Source organism: Tamandua tetradactyla, chromosome 7 (assembly GCF_023851605.1).
Source record: "Tamandua tetradactyla isolate mTamTet1 chromosome 7, mTamTet1.pri, whole genome shotgun sequence".
In the NCBI taxonomy this organism is placed as follows: Eukaryota; Metazoa; Chordata; class Mammalia; order Pilosa; family Myrmecophagidae; genus Tamandua; species Tamandua tetradactyla.
In genome coordinates this window covers 85,165,257-85,190,134 of record NC_135333.1, presented here as the reverse complement: position 1 = coordinate 85,190,134, position 24,878 = coordinate 85,165,257, and the positions used below count along the sequence as shown (strand labels likewise).

The window sequence follows — 24,878 nt, the reverse complement described above, 5'->3', positions numbered from 1 at the left end:
TCTATTTCCTACCCAAATTTTTGCCAGCATTGCAAAAACCTGGTTAGAATTAAAATTCTCATTTTCTAATGTACTATCTTATAAATTGATTTTTAGTGAGAAATTAATAATATACTCTGCTGTATTCATTTAATAATTATAAGATGTATTTTCAAAACATGAGCATATTGGCTTTGCGGGAAGTTAAAAAGACAAATTGTATAGGAAGAGGATGCTGACAGCAGATTTGATCATTGATAATTTAAGGAACTTAAAAATTGTCAAGGCAAAGCTGTTTAGGTTTAGATGCATGTTAGTTGGATGGTAGAAGAGTTTTGAAAAGTAGAAAAGGCAAAACCGAAATGTTACAGACATAAGGATATCATCCCATGTAAGCAGAATTAGAACTGGGAAAGGGAAACATGGTTGAGGAAGCAGTATATCTTGCCATCATTTAAAATAAAGTCAAGTAGTAAGTTTATGAAGAAAAAGATGGAAATAATTTATACACTATTAAAAGAACATAAAAGATGACATTTGTAGTTTAATGTTTTCATAATATGCTGTTGATTGGAGTATTTTTGGCAATGTATGTTTTAGAAATAAGCTGATTTTGATATTAGTTTAGGAAAATTAACTTGATAATTCTTATAAAATGTGATATGTTTGATAAAGATATTCAAATTATTCTTGTATTCTTTTGTGTAATTTAGGAATATTTAGTCACTGCTTTTCTCTATTGCCATAGAAAATCAAGAATTGATCAAGGTAGTAAGAAAAATAATTGATAAAGTTTTTATTAATGCTATAATTGTTCATCCATACTTTATTTACTGGATTCTCTGATGATATATATTATATGATTCATTGTCAATTTAACAATGGCTTTTCAAGAGAAAAGAAAAACACTGCTATATTAGGTATACCTATTATACATTCTTATTTCAGAAACATTGAAATGTGGAAGAATGTTTTAGAATAGAAAAACATCTTATACCACACAATAATATATAATAAAAGTAGTATATCATCTAAGCATTTATTATAACTTATTTTGTGTGATACCCCGTGTTCAATACTAGGTATGCAAAGGTGACTGTTCCCTTGTCTTCATGAAGCTTTTATTCTGGGAGAACAGATGAACCTGTAAATGACTTCCTGTGGGGTATAGAGTAATAAAAGATACAGAGTTAAAGAATAAGGCCTGATTAACTTTATGTGACAGGGAAAGTTGTAGAGGTGGTGATCTTGAGCTTTGTTTTAAGGAGTATCTAGAAGACATGAATTTATATTTCAGACAGTGTATCAGTGTATTTACAATTCATGTTGCTACTTCACCCTTCAGCATGAGAATATTTTTCTTAGGTACGGTTCTGAAACTTCCAGCATTTACAAAATTATATCCTAGCCAGTACTTATTTGATGAGGTTTACATAGTTACTTCATACTTAAAAAGCTGTTTGCCATTCAGTTGAGCTTCTTTTTTCTGTCCCCTTTTCTCCTATTTTGCTATCTTAATTTATGTTACCTGCAGTGAAGAAATATTTTTATAGAACAGGAAGAAGGGAACTCAATGTCTGAGAATTGATTTTAAAACTTCTCTTTTCTTTTCTTGTGTCTTATGTTTCTGGCCTAGTGACAGACATTAGGAAGGCAAGGTGATTCTTGCTGCTAGTGAGAAGGATGCTGCTTTTGTGGATCTTGTGAGTGACATGCCAGGAACAGTGAGTGCATGGTCAGATTTTCATTAGATCATTGTCTGCGGCATGAAGAATGGGTTTAAATGCAGTAAGACTAGAGAAAGGAGACTAATTAGTAGGTTAGACGGTAGTCCAGGCTAGATAATTGATGTGTTTGAGCTAGGATTTGGTGTTGATAGGAGATGTGCCAGGCAGTCTTCTAAGTTATTTACCATTCACTCCTCAGCTCACATCTGAGGTTGGCACTATTCCTATTTTGTACATGAGTGAAGTGCAGCATAGCAATTTGCCCATGGCAGAATAGCTAGAAAGTGTCTGAGCTACAATTTGAACCGAGTATTCTGGCTTTAGGGCCCTTAGGGCCTCTTAACCATAAATTCAAGAAATACCTTAGAATGTGAAATCAGTAGGACTTAGCAGTTGTTAATAAAATGTGGGGAGTGAGACAGGCTTTTAGTGACTGCCAGCAGAAAAAGAGGGAGAAATCATGGTTGTCCCACATATCAATATTCTAGTGAGCTATTGATTCCTATTCTTTGGAAACTGAAGTTTATTTGAAAGTTGAGTTGTTAAAAGTATTTTAAGAGGGCGGGCCACGGTGGCTCAGCAGGTAAGAATGCTTGCCTGCCATGCCCGAGGACCCGGGTTCGATTTCCGGTGCCTGCCCATGTAAAAAAAAAAAAAGGATTTTAAGAGTAGGTTTTAATAATTCTAGCTCATTGTTTCTCAGAGGGCTCTCATCTTTTTTTTTTTTTTCTCATGACCTTACCACTAAAAATGTTTCTGAGTACCTCAAACATAATTTTGCGTTCTAATGGACTTTTGGTAGTTGAGAAAAATATGTTATTCTTTCTCTGTATATAGAATGCGTGCCAGCCTAGTTTTTCGCACACACAGTGAGAGAAATAAAAGATGGCTGCATGATATGGTTTGAAAAGTACTGGTACAAAATAGCTTCCAAATTTAGTAAATATTTTTAAGAATGTTTTAAGTACAAAGTTAGTGAAAATTAATTATTTAAAACTAGATGAGGTTATCTTTTGTTTTTGAACACTTTAATAAGGCTTTGTTTTAGTCAGATTGTAGAATTTAGGGCATATTATTCTTATTAGGATTTTCCCAATGCTATAATAGTATACTACTGATAAGGCAAGCTTTAGGTTAACAGTCTGTAATTAGGAAATGTTACTCCTCTCTCTTATCCTTTAGAATTACAGTTGTTTAGAAAATTGATCTTAATTTTAGAGCAAAAATTAATACTGAAGAGCTAAAAAATAATAAATAAAATTATTACTTTGAAAAAATGCTTAATTTTAACAAAATGTGAGTCAGTTGATGTATAAGGAAATATTTATAGAATGTACAGTCTATTCATTCAAATTAAAATTTTTTGGTTTTAGTTGTCAGTTTTTAGTTTTATCTAGTGGATTTCATGGAGTGCCTGCTGTGTGGTGAGCACTGTGTTGGGGACTGGGGACATCATTATTAAGCCTGTCAGACATCTTGTTCACACACCCAGTCTGGGCTGTTTCTTACACTACTTTACTCTGTGTATATCTATGTGTGCATTAGTAAAATGGAACTTGGAATTTTAATTCCACTGATGATCTCAGCAAGTATTCTTTTCTCCACATCTGAGAGATACTCATGAACAGATGTACAAACCAAGCCTTAAGTAGTGAAGCAGGTTTTGTTATTTAGTACTTCAATGAGATTTTCAGGAAGTAGATATACAGAGTTTAAGAAAGTATAAATACAGCATGGATGATATGTGATCTTTTCTTCGTTTCCTTACTATTAGAGTAACGAATAGATATGTAACTGCATGACCTATACAAAAATTTCATAATTAAGGAGTAGGTTACATATCTTTTTTTTTTTTTTTACTGATAGTAAAGATATTCTAGTTTGGTCCAACATGGATTGTATCCTACCTATCATCCTAACATCCCAAATTACTGCATCTTGATGTTTGCTCTGTATTAACCATTTTACTTCCTCTTTAGTAAGACTTTTTTTCCATGGTCTGGTTCTGAATCCCCACTCAATGTGAGGTTGTATGCTCCCTTGACCTGAACTTTCTAATTTCTGTTTCATTAGGGAACATTTATCTTCTTCAAATGGTTGTTATGGGTTGGAAGTTTAGTTTCAAGGATTTGAGAATGTAGCTTTTCATGTTGTCCATCAACATGATAGATTATCATTGTATTAAAAGTCTTTATTTGCTCCAACCTAACATTTATCTCCTCTTGTTCAGTTAAAAATTAGGTTTAATAACTATCTGTTCCCTTTTTTCTTTCAACCAGATTAACAGATTATTTCAAGAGTAGAGTTACTCTCTCCCAGAGCTATGGAAAAATAGAACTGAATTTAACATCTTAGATTGTCGTGTTTGGTAATTGCAAATGTGTGATTACCTAAGATCTCAAAAGGATAGGATTTAATAAAGGTGTATTATATTGAGGGGTTCACTTCTTTGCTTTCTGAGATATAAACTATTACTGTAATTTTAAGATTATAGGTTTTACCTACACTTCAGAAAGAAGATAAAATGTTACAAAGATGGCAAGATATCAAGCTATGGTTTTTTAACAGTAGTAAAAAAATCAATTAATTGTGATGTCAGCACAAGTGTGCAGACCTTAGCCTTGAAAAAAGGCACCACAGAGGTATTGATATACAGCTCAGTTCACCCCTACAATTAGAAAATTTTATTAAAAGATTTGTAATATTATCTGTGAAGAGTTTTGACCCATTGAAGAAAAAGACAAAGTAGAATGGAATATAATCAGAATAATAATTAAATTTTAATTTCCCTTATGTCTTTTTATAATTATAAATAATTCTGTAGATATTTGGGAGAAGATAATTCTTAAAGATGAAGAAATTGCTTTCCTTGATATCTCAAATACTTATAAATAAATGTGATCTTACATCTCAGCTGTGTTACCTTTCAAATGACTAAATTGTATCTAGTTTCTTCAGGTGTGGCATATATAGTTGCCATAATTTTTTAAACCAGACTTTTTATTTTGCCTTTTATATAAGTATGATAGATCCTTGATTTTGTACTTCCATAAGGTAAATAAAACAATTTAAATTCACTATTATGCTTCCTATAAAAAAGTAGTCAGTAGCTTATAAGTATTAAGAATTCCGTTGTAAGGATTTTATTTGTAATAAGTTAGACTGAATCATAATTAGTGCTTGAATATTCTCTGACTCATCTCTGGCATGAGTTTAACATAGTCTTCAAGGATAAATTTAACTTTTCTTTAATATTAAAAGAATTGATTAATCTTACCTTTAATCACACAGTTCCTAAATTTAATTGCTAAAAAATCTACCCTTTAACTTCTTGCTTCCAGTTTTAGGTAATTGTTGTTAATACAATTACTAGTTTGTGATTAAGTGCTCCCTATTATATGCTTGCCTTGCTTTCACCCAGAATCTAGGGCCATTATTTTCTGTAACCATTTCAGTGAGCTGCCATAGTTTTCAGTCTGTACTGTCACCTGATCCAAGCATGCGCCCAAATATCCACTGTTTCTGGCTCCTGTCTGCTGAATCTGCTTTGCAAACTTTTTGTTCTTTGAGCTTTTGCTTTAGCTAAGAACCAAATTTAAGGAATTCTTTGAAGTGTGGACATATGCCATTTGCTTCCTTAGCTCCCATGTTATGTAAATCTTTAGCTATTATTAACTTGTAAATACTTTATTGGAAACTACAATGGCATCCCCATGTGCAACTGTGTGGCTCATGTGTCAAAATAAAGGCTGCTTGTGAATTTGTCAGAAGAATATGAATGCTACACTTGCGCTGTATTCAGTTTTTTTGTTTTTTGTCTTTTTAAATCAGCCACTTATTTCATAGTGTATGGTGTAATTATCTGATTATTTTATGTTATCCCAAGGTAAGTTTGATGTATATGAACTTTGTATCTATGTGGTAACATATCTCTTAGTAATTATTATTACAGACTTTTCGGTTCAGACATCTGGCCATTTCTTAGTAAATACATTTTTAACTTCAATTAAATAGCTTCTTCCGATTTCATTATTTTAAAAACAATGTGGATTACTTCCTATAAATTTTATTTTTAAAATAGAAAACTTAAGCTGCCATGTATTACTTGTGGTACATTTGCAGGCAAACCTTATGTAAGAAATCCATTCTTATTAAAACTAGTATACAGTTATTTGCCTTAGCGAATAATATTTATACTTCCAGAATGGTTTAAAAAGTAAACAGCATGTTCTGCTAGTGTGTTTAAGAAAAGTTAGATTTTTATTTCACAGAGCATTTCAGGAAAATGATTATTTTGTATACTGAGATATATTTCTAATTATTTATGATTTCTCTTTTCACAAATCATAATTAATTTGATAGATTAGGCAGCTTCTTAATAATACTTTGTCTTATGGTTTAAAAATTCCCTTTTAAGAAAAGGCACTGGCTATTCACATTGGCCCAGAAACATGTCTCAGAAGAAAAAGCGAGAGTGGATTTGAGGGTGTATCTGTGCTGTAAATATTTATATTTCAGTTTGGAATATGAATAAATTCTCTTAACACAGGAGTGTATGTGCAAAGTAGAACCACTTAAATGTCTCACACATTTTTTTTTTTTTTTTTTTTTTTTTTTTTTTTTTTTTTAAGGAAAGACAGAGAGAAGGAAGGAAGGATAGAAGGAAGGAAGGAAGGAAGAAAGGGAAACATTTTTAAACATTTTCTTGTTTTATTGTATTCTGTTTCTCCGTTTTTGTTACATGGGCTGGGGCCGGGAATCGAACCGAGGTCCTCCGGCATAGCAGGCAAGCACTTTGCCCGCTGAGCCACCGCGGCCCCGTCTCACACATTTTTAAATTCAAAATATTGATGGTACCACTGTATTGTAGTCTTTTCTATTTCTCTTCCTTCTTATCTTTATCTCATACTTTGAACTTTCCCTCAGTTTGCTGGAGTCTGCATGTCTTTCTCATCTTCTGAAGGAAAGTTTTAGAGTAGCTCTGTCTTGCATCCAAAACCTTAATTCGAGAACTGACTCATCATTTATAGTTCTGGCTCTTATCGCCTCATTTCTCCCTTTTGGAGCAAAATTCCATCATATTAATGTTAGCTACAACAAGTCTCTTAACCTTTCTTTACTTTGCTGTCGTCAGTATTTTAATAGTGAGTATAATTCTACTTATTCTATTTATTTGGAAAAATATTTTTTAAATTGAATGTATAAATGGCAATTCAAAAATAGAAAATGTTTGGATTGTTTGATTTTCAGTTTTAATAGTGCCTTTTATGTGGAAAATTTACGATTAGAACATAGCATCCTATTTAGAGTTAATTACATTTTTTTCCTATCTCATACTAATCCTAAATGAGAATTATCACAAAAAGAAGCAAATCAGGATATGCTGATTACAGACTGTTTCTGTTTTTAACATCTTTGCACATAAAAAGTTACTATAATCTGCAGCTGCTGTTCACTAATAGTTTACAGCTAAATGGAAGTGATTAGGAAGTATATGTGGCAGATGTTCCATTTATAATGCTCTACTGCAAGAAATATTGGACTCCCCTATGGTAATAAAATACATATTGTGATTCTAAGCCATTTTCTTAATTGCAGAGGGATACAGGGAGTTTTTAGTGTCCTGAAATTTGTCCTTACATACATTAATAAGATTATTTGTATTAATCCTTTAAATGTATTTCCTTTCTTTTGTTTGTTTGTTTGTTTGTTCTTTGTTTTTGATTGGCTGGTCCCTTTATTTCTTTTAGAAGAATGGCTACAGATGGCTTTCTCTCTTTTATCAACAAATCTTTACCTTGGAAAGAACCCAGAATATACTGGGTTATAAAAAATAGGTACCAGGAAATGAAATCAGAGTAAAATTAAATGTATGGCCATGGCACGTAAGATGTTCCCTCAGTGAGATGAGACATAGGATAATCTCTCAGTTTTAAGATTAGAAACTGGAAACTCTGGATCTATATCTAAGTTGTATCTAGTAAGAAACATTCCTGCAGGTGTCCCCTGCAGTAATAAAGCAAATAGAACTGAACTGTTAGTTTTCCAGTAATCAAGTTTAACATATTAAATATTAAGCTGTTTAAGAAGTAGATTTTAAAGATGGGAAGTTTTAAAACTGTTTTAGAACAATACTTCTGTACCCCCCTATTATATGTTTATTTTATTTTATTTTTAAAAGTTCTTTTCCAGAATATGTTTATTCTAAATATTTCTTGTTCTTCTAGACATTGTGCTATTGAGTAGTGAACTGATTTAAAATTTATTTTTCAGATGAACCAGAAACTCGAGATGCATGGTGGGCAGAAATCAGACAAGAAATAAAATCACATGCTAAAGCATTAGGCTGCCATGCTGTAGTGGGCTACAGTGAATCTACTAGCATCTGGTAAATGAGAAAAACAACTTGATTTTCTAGATGTACACCTAAATTTAAATTTATACTTAATTTATAGATTGTTAGCAGAAAGGTGAAAATTCTCTTTTTATGCAAATACAGAGAAAAGAAGGGTAGTGAAGTGATTAGGACCATGGGCATTTGAGTATATCAGATAGCGATTCAAATGTTATCTTGTTATTTAATCACTGTGAAAGCTTGGGAAAAGTGACAACTCTTCTGAACCTAAGTTTATACATTACAATGGAGATAATATCACCTATCAAATATGACTATTGGGGGATTAAATGAGAATTTAATACTGTCACATAGCAAGTATTATCTCTAGGCCTATTTTACTTCAGTTTTTGACTTCGCTAGCTCCTCCCATTGGGACCCTTGGAATCCCTAATCTGTTGTAAACATATTGCCATGTATCTTTAAAGTTGGTATGTAAACTCATTCTGCCTCCTCTCACTAGTGTAATTCTCTCCTGCCGATAAATCATTTTGTAACTCTGCCAAATTAGGAAGGGGCATCCATACTCTTGGTTCCTAATTTCTTTTTCTCCTGCATCCAATTGAACAATCTCTCCTTTGAAAAATTGTGGTTCTCTCATTTGTGGTTCATAGTTATCCACTTTCAAACTATTCTTCTGCATTTCTTAATTACTTCTCTGCCATCACTTGTCATGCATAACTTTTCCCTAACAGTCTGGTATAGTAGTTTCTCATTCTCAAGTCCTCTATTCCCACTTGACTTTCAGTTGCATTTTGGACATCATTATTGCTAGAAACTCTTCCATTCTTAAAATGTGAAACTATAAAATTACACTTTCACATCACAACTTAATTTATTTCTACCTATTCCATTTTCTCACTGACACCTAGTTTATTCTTAATCCTTATCTTAACCAAGAGTTTTCCCAGTTCATCCTCATGTTCTGCATTCAGTTGCTATTCTGTCATCCTTGACCCAACTTTCAGACCCTTCAAAAGTTTGTTTGATATCACTTTGGAAACGCTTTGACCTCTACTTTCTTATTTTTCCACCTTTTATTCTTAGGTAATTCTATTGCCAGATTTCTCTGCCCTTGTGATGATCATTACTGTTAGAGAAGATCATTTAACTGCAATAATAAATGTGGGCATTACATAGCCATGCTATTTAATCTTCTGTCAACCCTTTCTTTTCCTTTGCAGACCATTTATTATACTCGCAAAACTATTCTGTTCCACTTCTGTTAAACTCCTAACTTCTTTATCCTTACACTGCTTCACTCACCAAAGATGGGTGGTCTTTGCCTCATTAATTGATTTTGTGTCATGCACTTTCAGGTCCTAGGGATATTGTTTTAAAAGACATAGTTCTTGCCATGAGATTCACATTCTCCTGGAGAATTATGATGAATTTAATGAATGTTGTGATACAGGTATCCTAAGACGATTTGGATTCCTGAGGGTTGTATGTCAGGAATAGCATTGGAGAAAATATCACTGAAATAAGGGATGCTTGAACTGAATCTTGGAGGATGAGTATGAATCATATAAATGAAGAAAAGAGACATAGGGAGAATATACCTAGCTGAAGGAAAAACCTGTGTGAAGAGGGCCAGGGCTGTAGATTCAGCATGGCTTGAGATAGGTCATATATGTAAGAGTGGACAGAAATTACTTCATTTAATTTACTTAGAAGTTTGAATTGATCTCACGCAGTGTCTTAATTTCTTTCTCCAAACTTCAAAAAATATATTTTAAAAAATCCCATCTGTTTTTCCTCTTCCAACTCACGTTACAGTTCAAGTGACCCTTTTTTTCCCTGTCTTTTTCTTAGGTTTCTGTTGCATTTACTCCTGTGTCTAGCGTTTAATCCCCAGGCTGTTATTTTTCTTAGTTTCTTTGGGTGATCTCATTCAATATTGTGTTGATTGCTTAATTTTTTAGTTTTCAAATTAGGTGACAGGTAATAAAGAGTTTTGTTTTGGAGAAGTATTTTGAAAATCAATTTTCTATTATACATATAATGGTGTAGTTTAAGCTTCTTTAATATATTTTGAATATTATATTATTTGTTTTAGATACCTTTATATTATTAAATTTATATTGAGCAATAGTAATGTAGATATTTACGTAGTTGTGCTTTTAGAATACTTTAAATCAAGTTTAATATGCTTTTAAATGGTACTTTAATAAAATTTAATGGATTATTACTAGATTCAACAATGTTGTTTGTTGCCGCTTATATTCTGAAACACTCCAGTTTCTCAGCCTTGCCATATTTTAAAGAAAGCCATTGTCATTATATTATACTTTATCTCTTACCATTTTAAGTAATAAAGAATTTTGCCCTCTCCAAAAGCTACTTATCTTTTCTACATTTAGGAGATCATCCTATATTATTATTTAGTATTTCATAGACTTAAGTAATAAAGAATTTTGCCCTCTCCAAAAGCTACTTATCTTTTCTACATTTAGGAGATCATCCTATATTATTATTTAGTATTTCATAGACTTGAATTTAAATTGTCACCTTTGATATTTTAACATTTTCCAAAGATATATAGCCTCAAAATATTAACTTGTTTGTGTGTTTCTCTTTTGTTACAGTGAAGAGGTCTGTATTTTGTCTGCATCCGGCACGGCAGCTGTACTGAACCCTAGATTTCTGCAGGATGGCACCGTGGAGGGCTGTGTGGAACAGAGGTTGTCATGGCAGCCTGGCTTCTTTTCCATAGGGGCAGAGAAGGGAGAGGTTGACTTTTGTCCCTCAGAGCCAAGATGGTTCTTCTCTATGTGGGTGGGTTACAGTAGTCCATCCTAGAAATAAGGATGATTTTTAATTAACCAAAACAACAAAGAGAATGAATTCTTATTTGTTTTGGATATCTTTGTTATCTTATGCATTGTTTCTGGTAGCTTGAATAAGGTGCCATGTATGGCTATAATTGGAAAATTTAAGGTATATATATTTTTGGTTTTGTCACAATTTAGAAATACTTTCCTTTGTTTGATTTTTCCCTTCTTCTCTTTTCCCTTAGTCTTCATCCATTCCCCCCCCACACACACAGAAAAAGGTCATAAAACAACTGTCATAAAGTTCTTAATTTAAAAAATGGCAAAATGCTGTTTTGTACCAAAACTATATATAAAAGCTTCATAGAAATTAAAATGTAAATTTAATATATATGAAAATAAAAGCATTAGATAAAATGAGCTTACTAAATTTATTTATTTATTTATTGGTCCCTTTAAACCATTGCCTTCCATAAATGTCAAAAAAAATGCTTTCCATAAACAAATGAAAATTATCAAATATGCATAGAAAAAACTATTAGTTTGGTGCCAGAGTCTACTTGAATTATATAAATCTTAATTATCCCCCCCTTTTTTCTTATATTGATATATTAAGTATATATTAAGGAAGAAATAAAAAAAAGATTCTGTATCTCGTCAAATTTAGTATAAATGTACAAGTCTCTATATAATAAAGAAAGATAGCTCTGGTAGCCATGTAGAATACCTTGGTCATTTTCTTCTGTCGGTCTTGATATGGATTTTCACTATTATATATCCCAGAGCTTTAAAGTCATCATAAGTAAGAAAGTGAAGTTAGGAAAATTTGAAGTATACTAAATGGTTTGAATGTTCTGTTGAGTAAATGCCTTTGCCACTGAGTTGATTCTTCCAGTGCTACAATATGATTTTCACTGATGTTGATGGATTTAATTCTTTAGGAGATAGAGAAGCCTAATTGAACAAATACTCTTTCTCATGCACTGTGGTTATTTCTGTTTTGTGGCTTGGATAGAAACAGTGAATTCTTTAAATGGCAGTTTGATACAACAGATGCCATCCTTAGTTGTAAAAGAGAAAATTATCTTTTTTATCCCCCTACTATAAAATTATTCATGGTCTGTAGAGAAAATTTGGAAAGTGTAGAAGAGTAAAAGGATGTCAAGATTCCCCACCATTTCACTATTTAGAGAACAGTCCCTTCTGTGCATTTTATATTTCAAATGCTTTCATAAATTTTACTGCTTTTATTTTTATGCTTTATAATACTTTGCATTATTTATGCTCACATTTTTGTGAGGTGATTAGTTAAATTTGCTCCAGTTTTCATTCTTTTGTAGCCCCCTAGTAACACATGGGCTTTGGGGTCAAACAAACTGAAATTCAAATCTGGGGCCTGCTACTTAATACTGTTGTGACTGAGCAAGTTATGTGGTATTCCAAGTTTGTTTCAGTCTAAATGAAACTAGTATTTGCTGAATAGTCACTATTTGCTGGGGATTATATCAGTATATGTATCTGTGTGTTGATACATGTCTATCTATGTGTTTGTGTTTAGCTATAGTTTCCTTACTCTAAAATTAAAAACCTTTCTAGATAGATCTTATTTCTGATGTTGCAGTGGAGGCTTTGAGAGATTAAATAACTTGCTTAGGGGTCACACAGCTCAATTCAGATCTGTCTGACTTCTGTGTCATTTCTGATACACCAGAATACCATCTCAACAGTAAAAGAATAGTATCTGGGAGCAATTTTAATGTGATTTACAGAATTATAAAAATTCAGTGAACCCATATATATAATATACATACAGAAAGACTGTCTCCTATTGGGTATAGTATGAGTTTCTGTTCTCCTTTTTAATTATTCTGCTTACCAAGATTCAACTTCTAAAGACTTTGCTTTAGATGAGGGAGAGTTGAGAATCCACATCTTTCCAGAGCCCTCCCTAAATGTGGCTGGATGAAGGTTCAGAGTTTTCTCTGGAGCTTCCTTCTGTCTTCATTTCTATTCTGATTTCCTCAAGTTTAGTGAATAAAAAAATGCTACTGAAACACTTTAATCAATCTAAAATGAATTCATAGTATATTACAACAAAATGTTTATAATGAATGAGGTGTTTATGGGTGGTACATTTGTGGTTTATTATGATCTGAATATTATTTACAAACCTACAGGCCTTTTTGTATTTCAGAAATGTTAAATTTGAGATCTTTAAATGTACATATTTTTTATTTTTGTTTTTCTTCTCAAGTAGATTTTTTTTTACTTTTTTTTTTTTTTTTAACATGGGCAGGTACTGGGAAACGAACCTGGGTCTCTGGCATGGAGGCAAGCACTCTGCCACTGAGCCACCAAATCGCATGGCCCAACATTAATTTTTTTTTCCAAGTTTTTGGTTTGTCTGGTTTTAACAAATCTTTTCTTAGGAACTTTTTAAAAAATTTTTATTAATAAAACCAGTCAACATACAATATGAACATTCTTTTTTTATCACATAGTTGTATATTCATCATCATGATCATTTCTTAGAACATTTACATCAATTCAGAAAAAGAAATAAAAAGAAAACAGAAAAAAATTCATACATACCATACCCCTTACCCCTCCCTTTCATTGATCACTAGCATTTTAATCTACTAAATTTATTTTAACATTTGTTCCTACTACTATTTATTTTTAATCCAGATGTTTTACTCATCTCTCCATAAGGTAGATAAAGAAGCATCAGACGCAAGATTTTCACAATCACACAGTCACATTGCTAAAGCTATATCATTATATAATCATCTTCAAGAAACATGGCTACTGAAACACAGCTCTACATTTTCAGGCAGTTTCCTCCAGCCTCTCTTTTATGTCTTAACTAAAAAGGTGATATCTATTTAATGCATAAGAATATTCTCCAGGATAACCTCTCGATTCTGTTTGGAATCTCTCAGCCATTGACACTTTATTTTGTCTCATTTCTCTCTTCCCCCTTTCGGTCAAGAAGGTTTTCTTAATCCCTTGATGCTGAGTCCCAGCTCGTTCTAGAATTTCTGTTCCATGTTGCCAGGAAGTCCACACACATGGGAGTCATGTCCCACATAGAGAGGGGGAGGACAGTGAGTTTGCTTGTCATGTTGGCTGAGAGAGAGGCCACATCTGAGCAACAAAAGAGGTTCTCTTGGGGGTGACTCTTAGGCCTAATTTTAAGTATGCTTAGCCTATCCTTTGCGGGGTTAAGTTTCATACGAACAAACCCCAAGATTAGGAGCTCAGCCTGTTGCTTTGGATGTCCCCACTGCTTGTGAGCATATCAAGAATTCTCCACTTGGGGAAGTTGAATTTTCCCTCTTTCTCACCATTCCCTTAAGGGGATTTTGTGGATACTTTTTTATTCACTGTTCAAATCCTTGTGGGATTTATTGAGGCATCACTCTGGGCAAACCTACAAAATCTCATGCCCCACTCAAGGTTCCATGTACTTATGGTGTTCAATTAAGCTGTCCACATAAGTTGTATTAGGAAATACACTAATCAAAATCTCAATTTTGTACCAAATAAACATTTTTTGCTTTAGTCTCACACATAAGTTAAAATTTTAGTATATTAATTACCATCTGTTTTCAACACCCTGCATTATTGACATTTGTTTGTTCTTCCTCGTGCAAAACATTTTAAAATTTGTATATTTAGTCACTATCATTATACGCTCTAGACATTCCTAGATTATTCCATCTCAGTCTTTATCATATGTCTTTTCTTAGAAACTATTTTTGTGATTATATTTATATTGAATTTGTCAGGCAGTAGGAAAATGCCAACTTTATTGTTCAACCATTTGTTTTTATGCTGTATCCTTTCACTAGTATTTATGCAAATGTTTTCAAGTTTTATATAGAGCTAACTTTGCGATTACACTGGTCCTTGTCAGGTGGTAAGTCATCAAACATATGAATTGGTGCCAGATGACTTTCTACTTGTATAAGCCTTTTCTCTCATAGGAAGGGGTATGGTTCTTATTTTATGGTCATTTGTAATTCTTACTTGAGTGGTACTCTTAGAGCCTGCTATGATAGAAAGTTTGCTATAGTTTGCATACCAACTATTGTATATATGTGTTTTTTTTAATGCATAGAATTTCCAGAATGCCTTACTTTTTTCTTAATGTGTTTATAGGTTAGAAGAAAATTTGCCCGCAGGGTGTGGATTTTGCCATATACCATATGATGAATTGAATATGCCATTTCCAGCTCATCTCACCTATTGCTATAACTGCAGGAAACAAAAAGTTCCAGATGTTCTCTTTACAACTATAGACCTCCCAATGGATGCAACTGTTATTGGAAAAGGTTGTCTTATTCAAGCAAGGTATGTTTGTGGAGACAGTATTTGGTGTCTCAGAAAAATGGATTAGAAATATATTTTGATATAGAATCAAACTTATTTTCAAATATTTGCTCTACTGTTTCCTATGTATGTGAACCTAGCTGAACCTTGTATTATATCTTATGTAAAACTGAGAGGAAATATATCCTCTTAGAAAAATTCTCATTAGTTTATATGCAGAAATATTTTTTAAACTTTTAAATTCTGAGCAAATATTATAGGGATTATGAATTAACCTGCTGCAGGCTAGGGATGTGACTCACTAAACTTCTTTAGTGACTTTAAATATGTTATACGTTTTGAAAATTGACTTCTATTTCCCTTTAAAGATCAGTGCTATGTGTTTTTTTTTTTTTTTTTACTACTTCTCTTAGTTGTTAAGAGTTTCTTTTAAAATGCCCTGGAATAAAAAATGTGAAATCGTGGCACGTATACAGGAAATAGCTGTAACTTTCTAGGTCAGGAACAACTGCCAGGTCACCAAATTCATTGAGCATTTTTGTTCTCATCTTACTTGACATCTCAGCCATAGTCAACACAGTTGATCATTTTTTCTTCTTGAAGCTCTTTTGATCTTACAAGGTCACAACTAATGTTTTTCCTACCTTTATGTATAGTCTTCAGTCTCCTTGTTGCATCCGCCTCTTGAGCCTTGAGACAGCCTTGGATCCAGACCCTCTTCTCAAAGCTCTCTTCCTGATTGAACTCATCAACCCCTATAGGTCTATATACTATTTTCTATCTGTGACTTCCAAATTTATAATGCCATCCAGAACTTTCTTCTGAGATTCAGACCCATCTACCTATTTATGTCACACCTTCATTTCGATGTATTATAGGCATCTTGTACTTGTCCAAAATTTTTTCTCTACTTTTTCTCTATCAGTCTTCTCTGTTTTAATATTTTAATAAACCTTTTCTATCCAGTTCTTCATGCCAAATCTTGTAGCCTTTGATGTTCTCCTCTTTCCCAATCTCTCCTCCTCAAATTCATTACAAAGTCCTGTTGGGTTTTCTTCTAAAATATATTTCTAATCCATGAAAAATAAATAAATAGTAAAAACAAAAAAGCAAATTAAAAATATAAAAACAAAAATATCTATACATGAAATAAAGCTGCATAGAACTATATATATATATATATATATATATATATATATATATCTGCACAAGCACAAAAACATATACTCTAAAATGAGTGCAAATTTTAAAAATTATGAGAACTGAGTAAGGTCAGTTTTGACCAGATGTCATTCCTTTGTCATCTTACACCTTCTACCTTAGATTGTTTTTCTCCTGCTTGAGATATATCCTTTACTATTTTTTCTGGTAAGTCAGCCAATGGTGAACTGTTTTGTTTTTCTGAAAATTGAGTTTATTTTTATCTTGAAAAGATATTTTGGGATGCCATTTATTTTCTTTCAGCACGTTGAAGATGCCATTCCACTGCCTTCTTACTTTCATTGCTACTGTTGAGAAGTAGTCTTCTAGTTTTAACTGTTGTTCCTTTAATAGTGACCTGTCTTCTCCCCTTCCCACCTCCTTAGGCTCTGTGAGAGTTATTCTATTTCTCTCTGGTTTTCTGCAATTTCACCATGAAGTGCTTAAGATCTGTACTTAACTGGTATACATTGGGCTTCTTGAATCTGTAGATTGGTGTCTTTCATCTGTTTTAGAAAACTCCGGAATAGATATTAACTCTTTTGCGATTTCTCTCTTCTCTGTTCTTAGGACCCCGATAGGAATTATGTTAGACTTTTTTCACTGCCTCCTCAACTGTCTTCACTGTGTTCTCTGTATAGCAGTATAAATGATGTCCAGAAATTTAAATTGGAACAAGTTATACTTAAAGCCTATGGGATTTCCTAGTGGTGGGAGAATAAAATCAAAATCCTAACCATGACCATAAGGCCTTTAACATGCTTCCTTATTTGTATTTCTTATCTTTTTGTCTCTCTGTGCTACTTTTTGGATAATTTCTTATTTATTTTCCAGTTGTTTAATTCTTTCTTCAGATGTCTCTAATTTGTTAAGCCTCATTATTGGAATTTTGAGTTGTTGATAATCTATTTTTCTTTTCTGGAAGTTTTGTTTTGTTCTTTGTCAAATCCAATATCACTTTTTATAGTTTGATTCTCTGTATTTGATTATTTTAATATCTGAAATCACTTTGATGTCTGTTGTTTCTGCTGGTTATTATTTATACTGTCTTGCTTTATTTGTGCAGTCAGTTGCTTGGAAATTATTCATAGTAACAAATTTGAAACATAGGGTGGCACTGTCTTCCTCCAGGGAAGATTTGCACTTGCTGTGCCAGGTGGGAACACTACTGATACATGATCACATTAAGCCAAAATTAAGGCTTCACATTCCTAGAAGAACAGGTTATTTGAAACCAGGCTGCAGTTATTTGGAAGGGCTGGCCCACTTCTGATTCACCTTCACCTTTAGAGTGTAGGCTTTTGGAGCCTCAGATTATTGTAAGGACATTTTGTGCAGTCCTTGGGTTTTATTTCTTCCTTTTTCCTGGGAATTTGTTAAAACAGAAATTCAGATTAAATAGACTTTTAAATGTCTCCAGGCAAACAGCTTTTGTGCTTAAGTTTCAGTTTTCTTTTCAGTTCTGGCCAGTTATTTACTATTGTGTCGTTTTATGATGCTTACCCTCCACATAACATCTTTTAAACCTTTTAGTTTAAATAATTAAAGGAATTTTATTCCTTTAAGTTGCAAAAATACCCTTCACTCAGCTTCCTCCCACTGGTAATATCTTATAGAGTTGTCATAGAATATTTTATAGATTAAAAAATTGACCTTTCTCAGTTTTCGTAATTTTTAAATTTTGTATTCATTTCAGAGTATATGTTTTTGTGCTTGTGTGTATGTGTATATATATATATATATAGTTATATATATATAGTTCTATGCAGCTTCATTTCATGTATAGATTTTTAAATTTGCTTTTTTGTTTTTGCTATTTATTTTTCAGGTAAACCACCATTACATTCAAGATACATAACTGTTTCATCATCACGAAAGAACTAGCTTTTTTATTTATTTCCCTGTTACCCACCTCCGCTTCAGTCGTATGATACTTTAAAAAGATTTTTAAAATATATAATCTGTGTGCTTTGTTTGTTTATTTGTTTTAGGTAGGAGGCGATTAGTCTACATCAGTAGCTCTCGTATTGTAGTCCATGGACCAGCAGTATCAGTCTTCTCTGGGAACTTGTAGAAATGTATATTCTCAGGCCCCACTCAGGGATGGAACCTAGTAATCTGCTTTTTAGCAAGCTTTCCAGGTGATTCTGATGCATGCTAAAGTTTGAGAATCACTAGCTTAAATAGTCTAGCTTGCTATTTTTTAAAACAAATCTATTTTCTGTTATCTTCACTGCTTCCATTTTAGTCCAAGCTCTCGTCTCTTACCTAAATGACTGCATTCACCTCCTGGTTAGCATTCCTACATCAGCTCTGCCATCTTCACTCCATTCTCTGTGTAGCAATATAAATGATGTCCAGAAATATAAATTGAAAAAAGTTAGTACTTAAAGCCTACGGGATTTCCCAGTGGTGGTAGAATAAAATCAAAATCCTAACCATGACCATAAGGCCCTTAACATGCTCATGTCTTTGCTTACCTCTTATCCTCATATGTATTACTCTCACCCTTGCGTACTTCATGTTACATACAATAGTGTCCTTTTAGTTCCTCTGATATGCCAGCTCTGTTCCTTAAAAGCTTTTTTTCCAACTCTCCCAGCCCCATCCGATCCTTTAGATCTCAGCTCAGATATCAGTCATTATCACCTGTGTTAACAGGATTTTTTGGCTAGTCTCACTCCCTTCACCTAGTTTATTTTATTCAGACATTTTACTGAATCTAAAAAGTGAATTAACATTTTTCCTCTGCTATTCTATCATATATTCATATACAGTTATGAAATTTAAGATTTAAAATTATATTTTCTAGTGACTTCAAATGATTTTGAGATTTTTTTCATTTTTGTTTATTTAAATATGACTTTTAGTGAATGGCTATACAGTGACCAAAATATATGAGAAAAGAATATTGGTTTAAGTTAATAAGACCATTTTAAACAAGTACATGTTTGAACATGTAAACACCTTTAGAAAGTTTTCAATTTGGACATTTTCTTAAGATCCTACTGAGACTACTGTCCACTAAATTATTTTCTTTAACAGGTTATGTCGCTTAAAAAAGAAAGCACAGGCAGAAGCAAATGCTACAGCTATCAGTAATCTGTTACCATTTATGGAGTATGAAGTGCATACTCAACTAATGAATAAGCTAAAACTCAAAGGAATGAATGCTTTGTTTGGACTGAGGATTCAGATCACAGTGGGTGAAAACATGTTGATGGGCTTAGCAGTAAGTTTACATGTATTATTTTGTTTTGTGATTTCTATAGTTGTAGATTTTCTCCTATGTAGTTCAAAGTGTCTTTTAAAAAGACTTATCTAGAGAATTTGGCATCAAGACCTTTAATGTTGGGGCCATTTTAAAAAGTAAAAATGCTGGCAGTGGGCTTTCAAATATTTTAAAGAACTCTAACCATAACTTTAATGGTCAGATTTCCAAAAATTAACATATGTAGCTATTTAGTAGATTAGCCAGTATTGTTCTGGACTTTATTTGTTTATATATTGCTAAAACAGCATTTCTGTGTCGCAGCACTATTTCCATTTTGGGCTAGATGATTCTTTGTTATGGGGTGCTGTCATGTTTATTGTAGGATGTTCAGCAGCATCCCTGGCCTCCACCCTAGTACTCCCCCCGTTGTGACAACCAAAAATGTCTCCAGACATTGCCAGTTATCCTTCAGAGGGCAGAATCAGCCTTGGTTGAGAACTACTGTGCTAAAATAATCTTTAGTTTTAATGGAGAAAATAAAGTAAAACATGTACAAGACTGCCACTATGAAAAATAAATTACCTCCTCATTCATGGAAATTTATTTTTTGTAAACTTTTTTTTTCTTAATTTATTTTTGACAATCATAAGATAAAAGTTTAAAAGGTGTAATCAGGGAAGGAGTCTAAAATAAGGCCCCTCTCTCATCCCGTGCCCTCCTCCACCTTCCCAAGGTCTTTCGCAGAGGCAAGCAGACACTGCTATCGGTTATGTTTTGTGAGCTCTTCCAAAGATGTTTTATGCAAATACTGATCAGTGCTTAGTATCTTTTCCCTACAGTACAAAGACCACATTCTAAATATGAGAACTCATAGACCATTATTATGTTTTTGGTTTTTTCTGATCATTTCCTCTTTTTTTTACAAGTCTGCCACAGGTGTGTATATAGCAGCTTTACCTACGCCTGGTGGTATTCAGATTGCTGGGAAGACTCCTAATGATGGCTCATATGAGCAGCATATATCTCATATGCAAAAGAAGATAAATGATACGATTGCTAAGAACAAAGAGTTATATGAAATTAATCCTCCAGTAAGTAAAATAAATCTATATTATAAATACATCAGTTATTGTTCAGATATAAATATTTTTTAGGTTATCTTATTTTGTACATAAAAGATGCCTTTTCACTGCCTACATTAGGTCAAAGACTCATTATGTCACCAGTCTTTATTCAAATGTCTTTATTTTTAGGGAGGCCTTCACTGACTACCCTACTTAAACAGGATAACTCCCCTTTCTATTCTGGTACTTCTTATCCCCTTTCCTCTATTTTATTGTTCCTAGTAACTCTTGTCACGGTATATGAGAGAAAGTAGATGTGTGTGTGTGTGTGTGTGTGTGTGTACACAATCACACACAGACATTTTTGTTTCTTTGTCTATGCTTTTATCTCCCAGTAGAATGTAATTCCACCAGGGCTGTATTTCTAACGCCTTAGAACAATTTCTTACATTAGTACCATTTGAATACATATTTGTTGAATGAGTGAATGAGTAGTTTGAAGTACTCTTTTTTTAGTGGAAAGAAAGGTTGCTTATCTATGATAAAAAATGTGAAAGAATACAGAGATTTTCAGCTTCAACTTCATTCTTATCATTTTTGCTACCAGTCGTTTCTATAGTCACTGCTCTCACCAAGTTTGTGATAAGTATAGTAATCCCTCTTTCTCTGCAAAAGCCTTATAGCCATAGTTTGAATTGAAGGAAAGATGTGTTGGAGTTAAAATGAAGCTATTTGTTTTTATGAATCTCTAATAATGAAACACTTTCTCCAAAGCAAAGTGTTTCAGATAACATTATTATTGTTGTTATTTTATTGTTTACATATCATTTAATTTTTGCTGGTCTTCTGGAAAAGTACATATGAATTTTAGTCTCAGACCTGTATCTTTCATCATATTATTTGAGCAAATTTGATAATTGAGGGGGAGTTTTAAGGATATAACCTAGAGCTGCACTATTCAGTGTGATAGCTGCTGTCCACATATGGCGATTGAGCACTTGACTGAATTGAGATGTGCTGTAAGTATAAATATGCACTGGATTTTGAAAACTTAGTGTAAAAAGAAAGTAAAATATCTCATGAATAATGTTTTCTATTAATTACACATTAGAAATATAATGTTTTGGATATAGTAAGTTAAATAAAATATTTTATAAGAATTAATTTCATGTTTCTTTCTACCTTTTTTTTTTAATGTGGCTATCAGAAAAATTTTAAATTACATTTATGGCTTGCACTATATTTCTATTGAACAGTGCTGATCTAGGCTTCTTTAAATTTAATAAAAATTTTTTTTATGTCAATATATTAATACTTTAAAAAGGCCTTTGTAAAAGCCCTCTGTATACTTCTTTACTCACTGCTGTTTGTGGTACATTATATTTCTTTTGTAATTATTCTTTGATATTTGAATACCTGCTAATAGCATTTATGCCCGATGGGGAGAATGATTTGTAAAACTTAGAACTCTGTCTTCATTTATAAATTCTAATGAAATGAGCTTAGTCACCTCTGTAAATGATCCTGACCTCCCATGGGAAGAATTGCCCCTTCTCCAGTGTGCCACTGTTGTGCCAGTATATACTCTGTCTTAGTGCCTGTTACATTTTACTGCACTTAGCTTTTATGTCTGTCTTTCTTTACTGCAGTATAAGCCCCTTGAAGACAAAGACATATTTCAGTAAGAATGTAAATTAATGAGGTTCCTTTGTCACTCAGTAAATATTTATTGAGGTTTTACTATTTGTCATGGTTTATATTTTAGGATAGGAGCTAATATATAAAGATTTTAAAAATTTCAGCATATAAGGATTTCATGTATTGAATATGATTGCATATTTCCACAAATGGACATATCAGTTTCAGATACTAATTCTGTTACAGTGTTTTAGTGTGCTGTCTCAGAATTTGGTTGGGAAAGTCGGAGTACAAGATTAAATATCAGACCACTGCACACATTACGGTTTCATCCTTTCAATTTTCTAAAGCATTATATGCCCATCTTGAAAATGTGGTTCAGTGTTGCTTCTTTTAGGAAAATAAACATAGATGAAATCATGCTTTTGTTTGATCTTTTTTCTCAATGTACTTAAAGTTTTTTTTTTTAATGCATAGGGGTAATACCACTTATCACATTTTATGGAGATAGCTCATAGTCAACCAAAATTGTCAAAAACAAGGTGCAAAACTGTTAGAATAAGAGGACCAGTAATAAGACTTCATCATGAAGCAAGTAGATCAAGTATCAGACAGTAGTTACATTTATTAGGTCCATGTTGTAGGGAACAGAGGCCTAATCAAATTTTTAATTACTCTAAAATTATTAAAAGAAGTGTGGTATCCAATAGGAAGAACATTGCACTAAGAGGCAGAAGACTAATCTATATAGTTTCCTCACTAATTTTCAAACCTAGGCAAACCATACCTCTGGACTGTACCGCTTTCTAATTTTGTAGTCAGTATAATATCCACTCAGTCAAATTTATATAGGACATTTAGTTTGGAGTGCCAGTGAGATAAATGGGTAAGAAAGTACTCTGGATCATTATGTGGTGAAACTCTGTGGTTGTACTCTTTTATGTAAAGGATATACTAACAATGAACATTTAAAACTTTCTTTCTAAAAAAGTTTGACATTTCTTTGTTTTGTTTATTGTTGTAATAAATATAGACTCTGCCTTTTGCGTGTGTGCTCTCATGTCCACATTCTCCCAGTAATCCTTGTGGCCCATAGATATTTAGAACTTCTGGTCAGCTCTGATCTTTATCTGTATAATAGTGAAGACCCAACTAACCTACATGGAACTGATCTCAAAAAGGTTATGATTGTAATTATCTAAGTTTATTTAGCTTGATAAGTCCCATAGCAAATATAAGCATATTTATATGTATATATACATATAAACACACACATGTATTTCATATGCCACATATAAATAGGCAGAGCTTTGGAAAAAAATTACTAATGGATAAGAAAATACATAAAAGATCAGAATCCTATTTGGGGACATAAATCTTTAAATCTTTATGGCTTATTAGGACTTCTGAATGCCATATGAAAAATACATTGTTTGTAATGATGATTTCTGGCCTGGAAAGACTGCCAATTTCCTACTCATTGTAGTGTCCTCTCTGTGCACTAGATGTCAGTGTAATATCTGTGACAGTTATGAATAAATTTCTGCATTAATGTATCAGTGACGCTGTCATTAGAGTTAAAAGGAAACACCCTCTAAAGTGTTACTTGTTCATAAAAGTTATACTTAAAGATAGACTTCTCTGAGTCTATGCAGACATGGTTTTCCACACACATAGCTATCTATTAATATAAAACTTTAAAACCAAATTGAGAAAGATAACCTTATATAATATAAATGACTTATATTTCTTTTAGGAGATATCTGAAGAGATTATAGGATCACCCATCCCAGAACCTAGACAACGCTCAAGACTTTTAAGATCTCAATCAGAAAGTTCTGATGAAGTGACAGAATTAGACCTTTCACATGGTAAAAAAGATGCTTTTGTTTTGGAGGTAATACTACATTGGAAGATAATACATTTTGTAATCAGATCTTAAACTGATGTGATAGTTTTGCATAATTACAACAGTTATAAATATAAAAAATATAGTTTTATTAGGAAATTATAATATACTTGAAAATATCAGAATGTGTTGATATTTATTTTTTCAACTCCAGATTACTAACATAATAATGCATCTAATTCTGGAATAATTAATATATGGGTTGAAATAAAATTTTAAAATATGAAGTTATTGGCACTAATTTTATAAAATTGAATGAATTTAAATAAAAAATTTGAATGCTGTTTTTCACTTACTATAATTACCTTCTTTTTATGTTACAGCATGTTGCTACAACTGATAACATTTTACTTGTAATATGTAAAAAAAAAAAAAAGTTTGTCTTACTACTTCCAGAAGATATAATTGATCTTTCATGATAAATATGCCAGTCCATTTTAGTAACTTTGCTAGAGATAAATATGGTCTGTACAAAACATTTATGAGCCCCTTCCCTCACAAATCTATCCTACCTCCATTCCTTCCCCCAGTAAAATGGTTAGCCTTGTAAGAGATAAGAGATCTTCCTTTGATATTGAAGAAAAGGAAAATAAGGGAGGATATGTGGAATTGCTGTGGTAGAATGTCAGTTGAGAGAAAAAGAT

General features: G+C 32.6%; 1 protein-coding gene across 13 annotated transcripts in view; it reads left to right on the top strand.

Moving 5' to 3' along the window:
- The window catches only part of C2CD5 (C2 calcium dependent domain containing 5), a 204,495-nt gene that overhangs the window by 152,230 nt on the left and 27,387 nt on the right, over positions 1–24,878 (top strand). For all 13 annotated transcript variants that reach the window (XM_077170284.1, XM_077170282.1, XM_077170273.1 and 10 more), the window contains 6 exons: positions 7,980–8,094; positions 10,689–10,784; positions 15,039–15,230; positions 19,455–19,641; positions 20,550–20,714; positions 24,082–24,222. In XM_077170284.1, the coding sequence (XP_077026399.1) occupies positions 7,980–8,094; positions 10,689–10,784; positions 15,039–15,230; positions 19,455–19,641; positions 20,550–20,714; positions 24,082–24,222 (896 nt within the window). The remainder of the gene's footprint in view (positions 1–7,979; positions 8,095–10,688; positions 10,785–15,038; positions 15,231–19,454; positions 19,642–20,549; positions 20,715–24,081; positions 24,223–24,878) is intronic.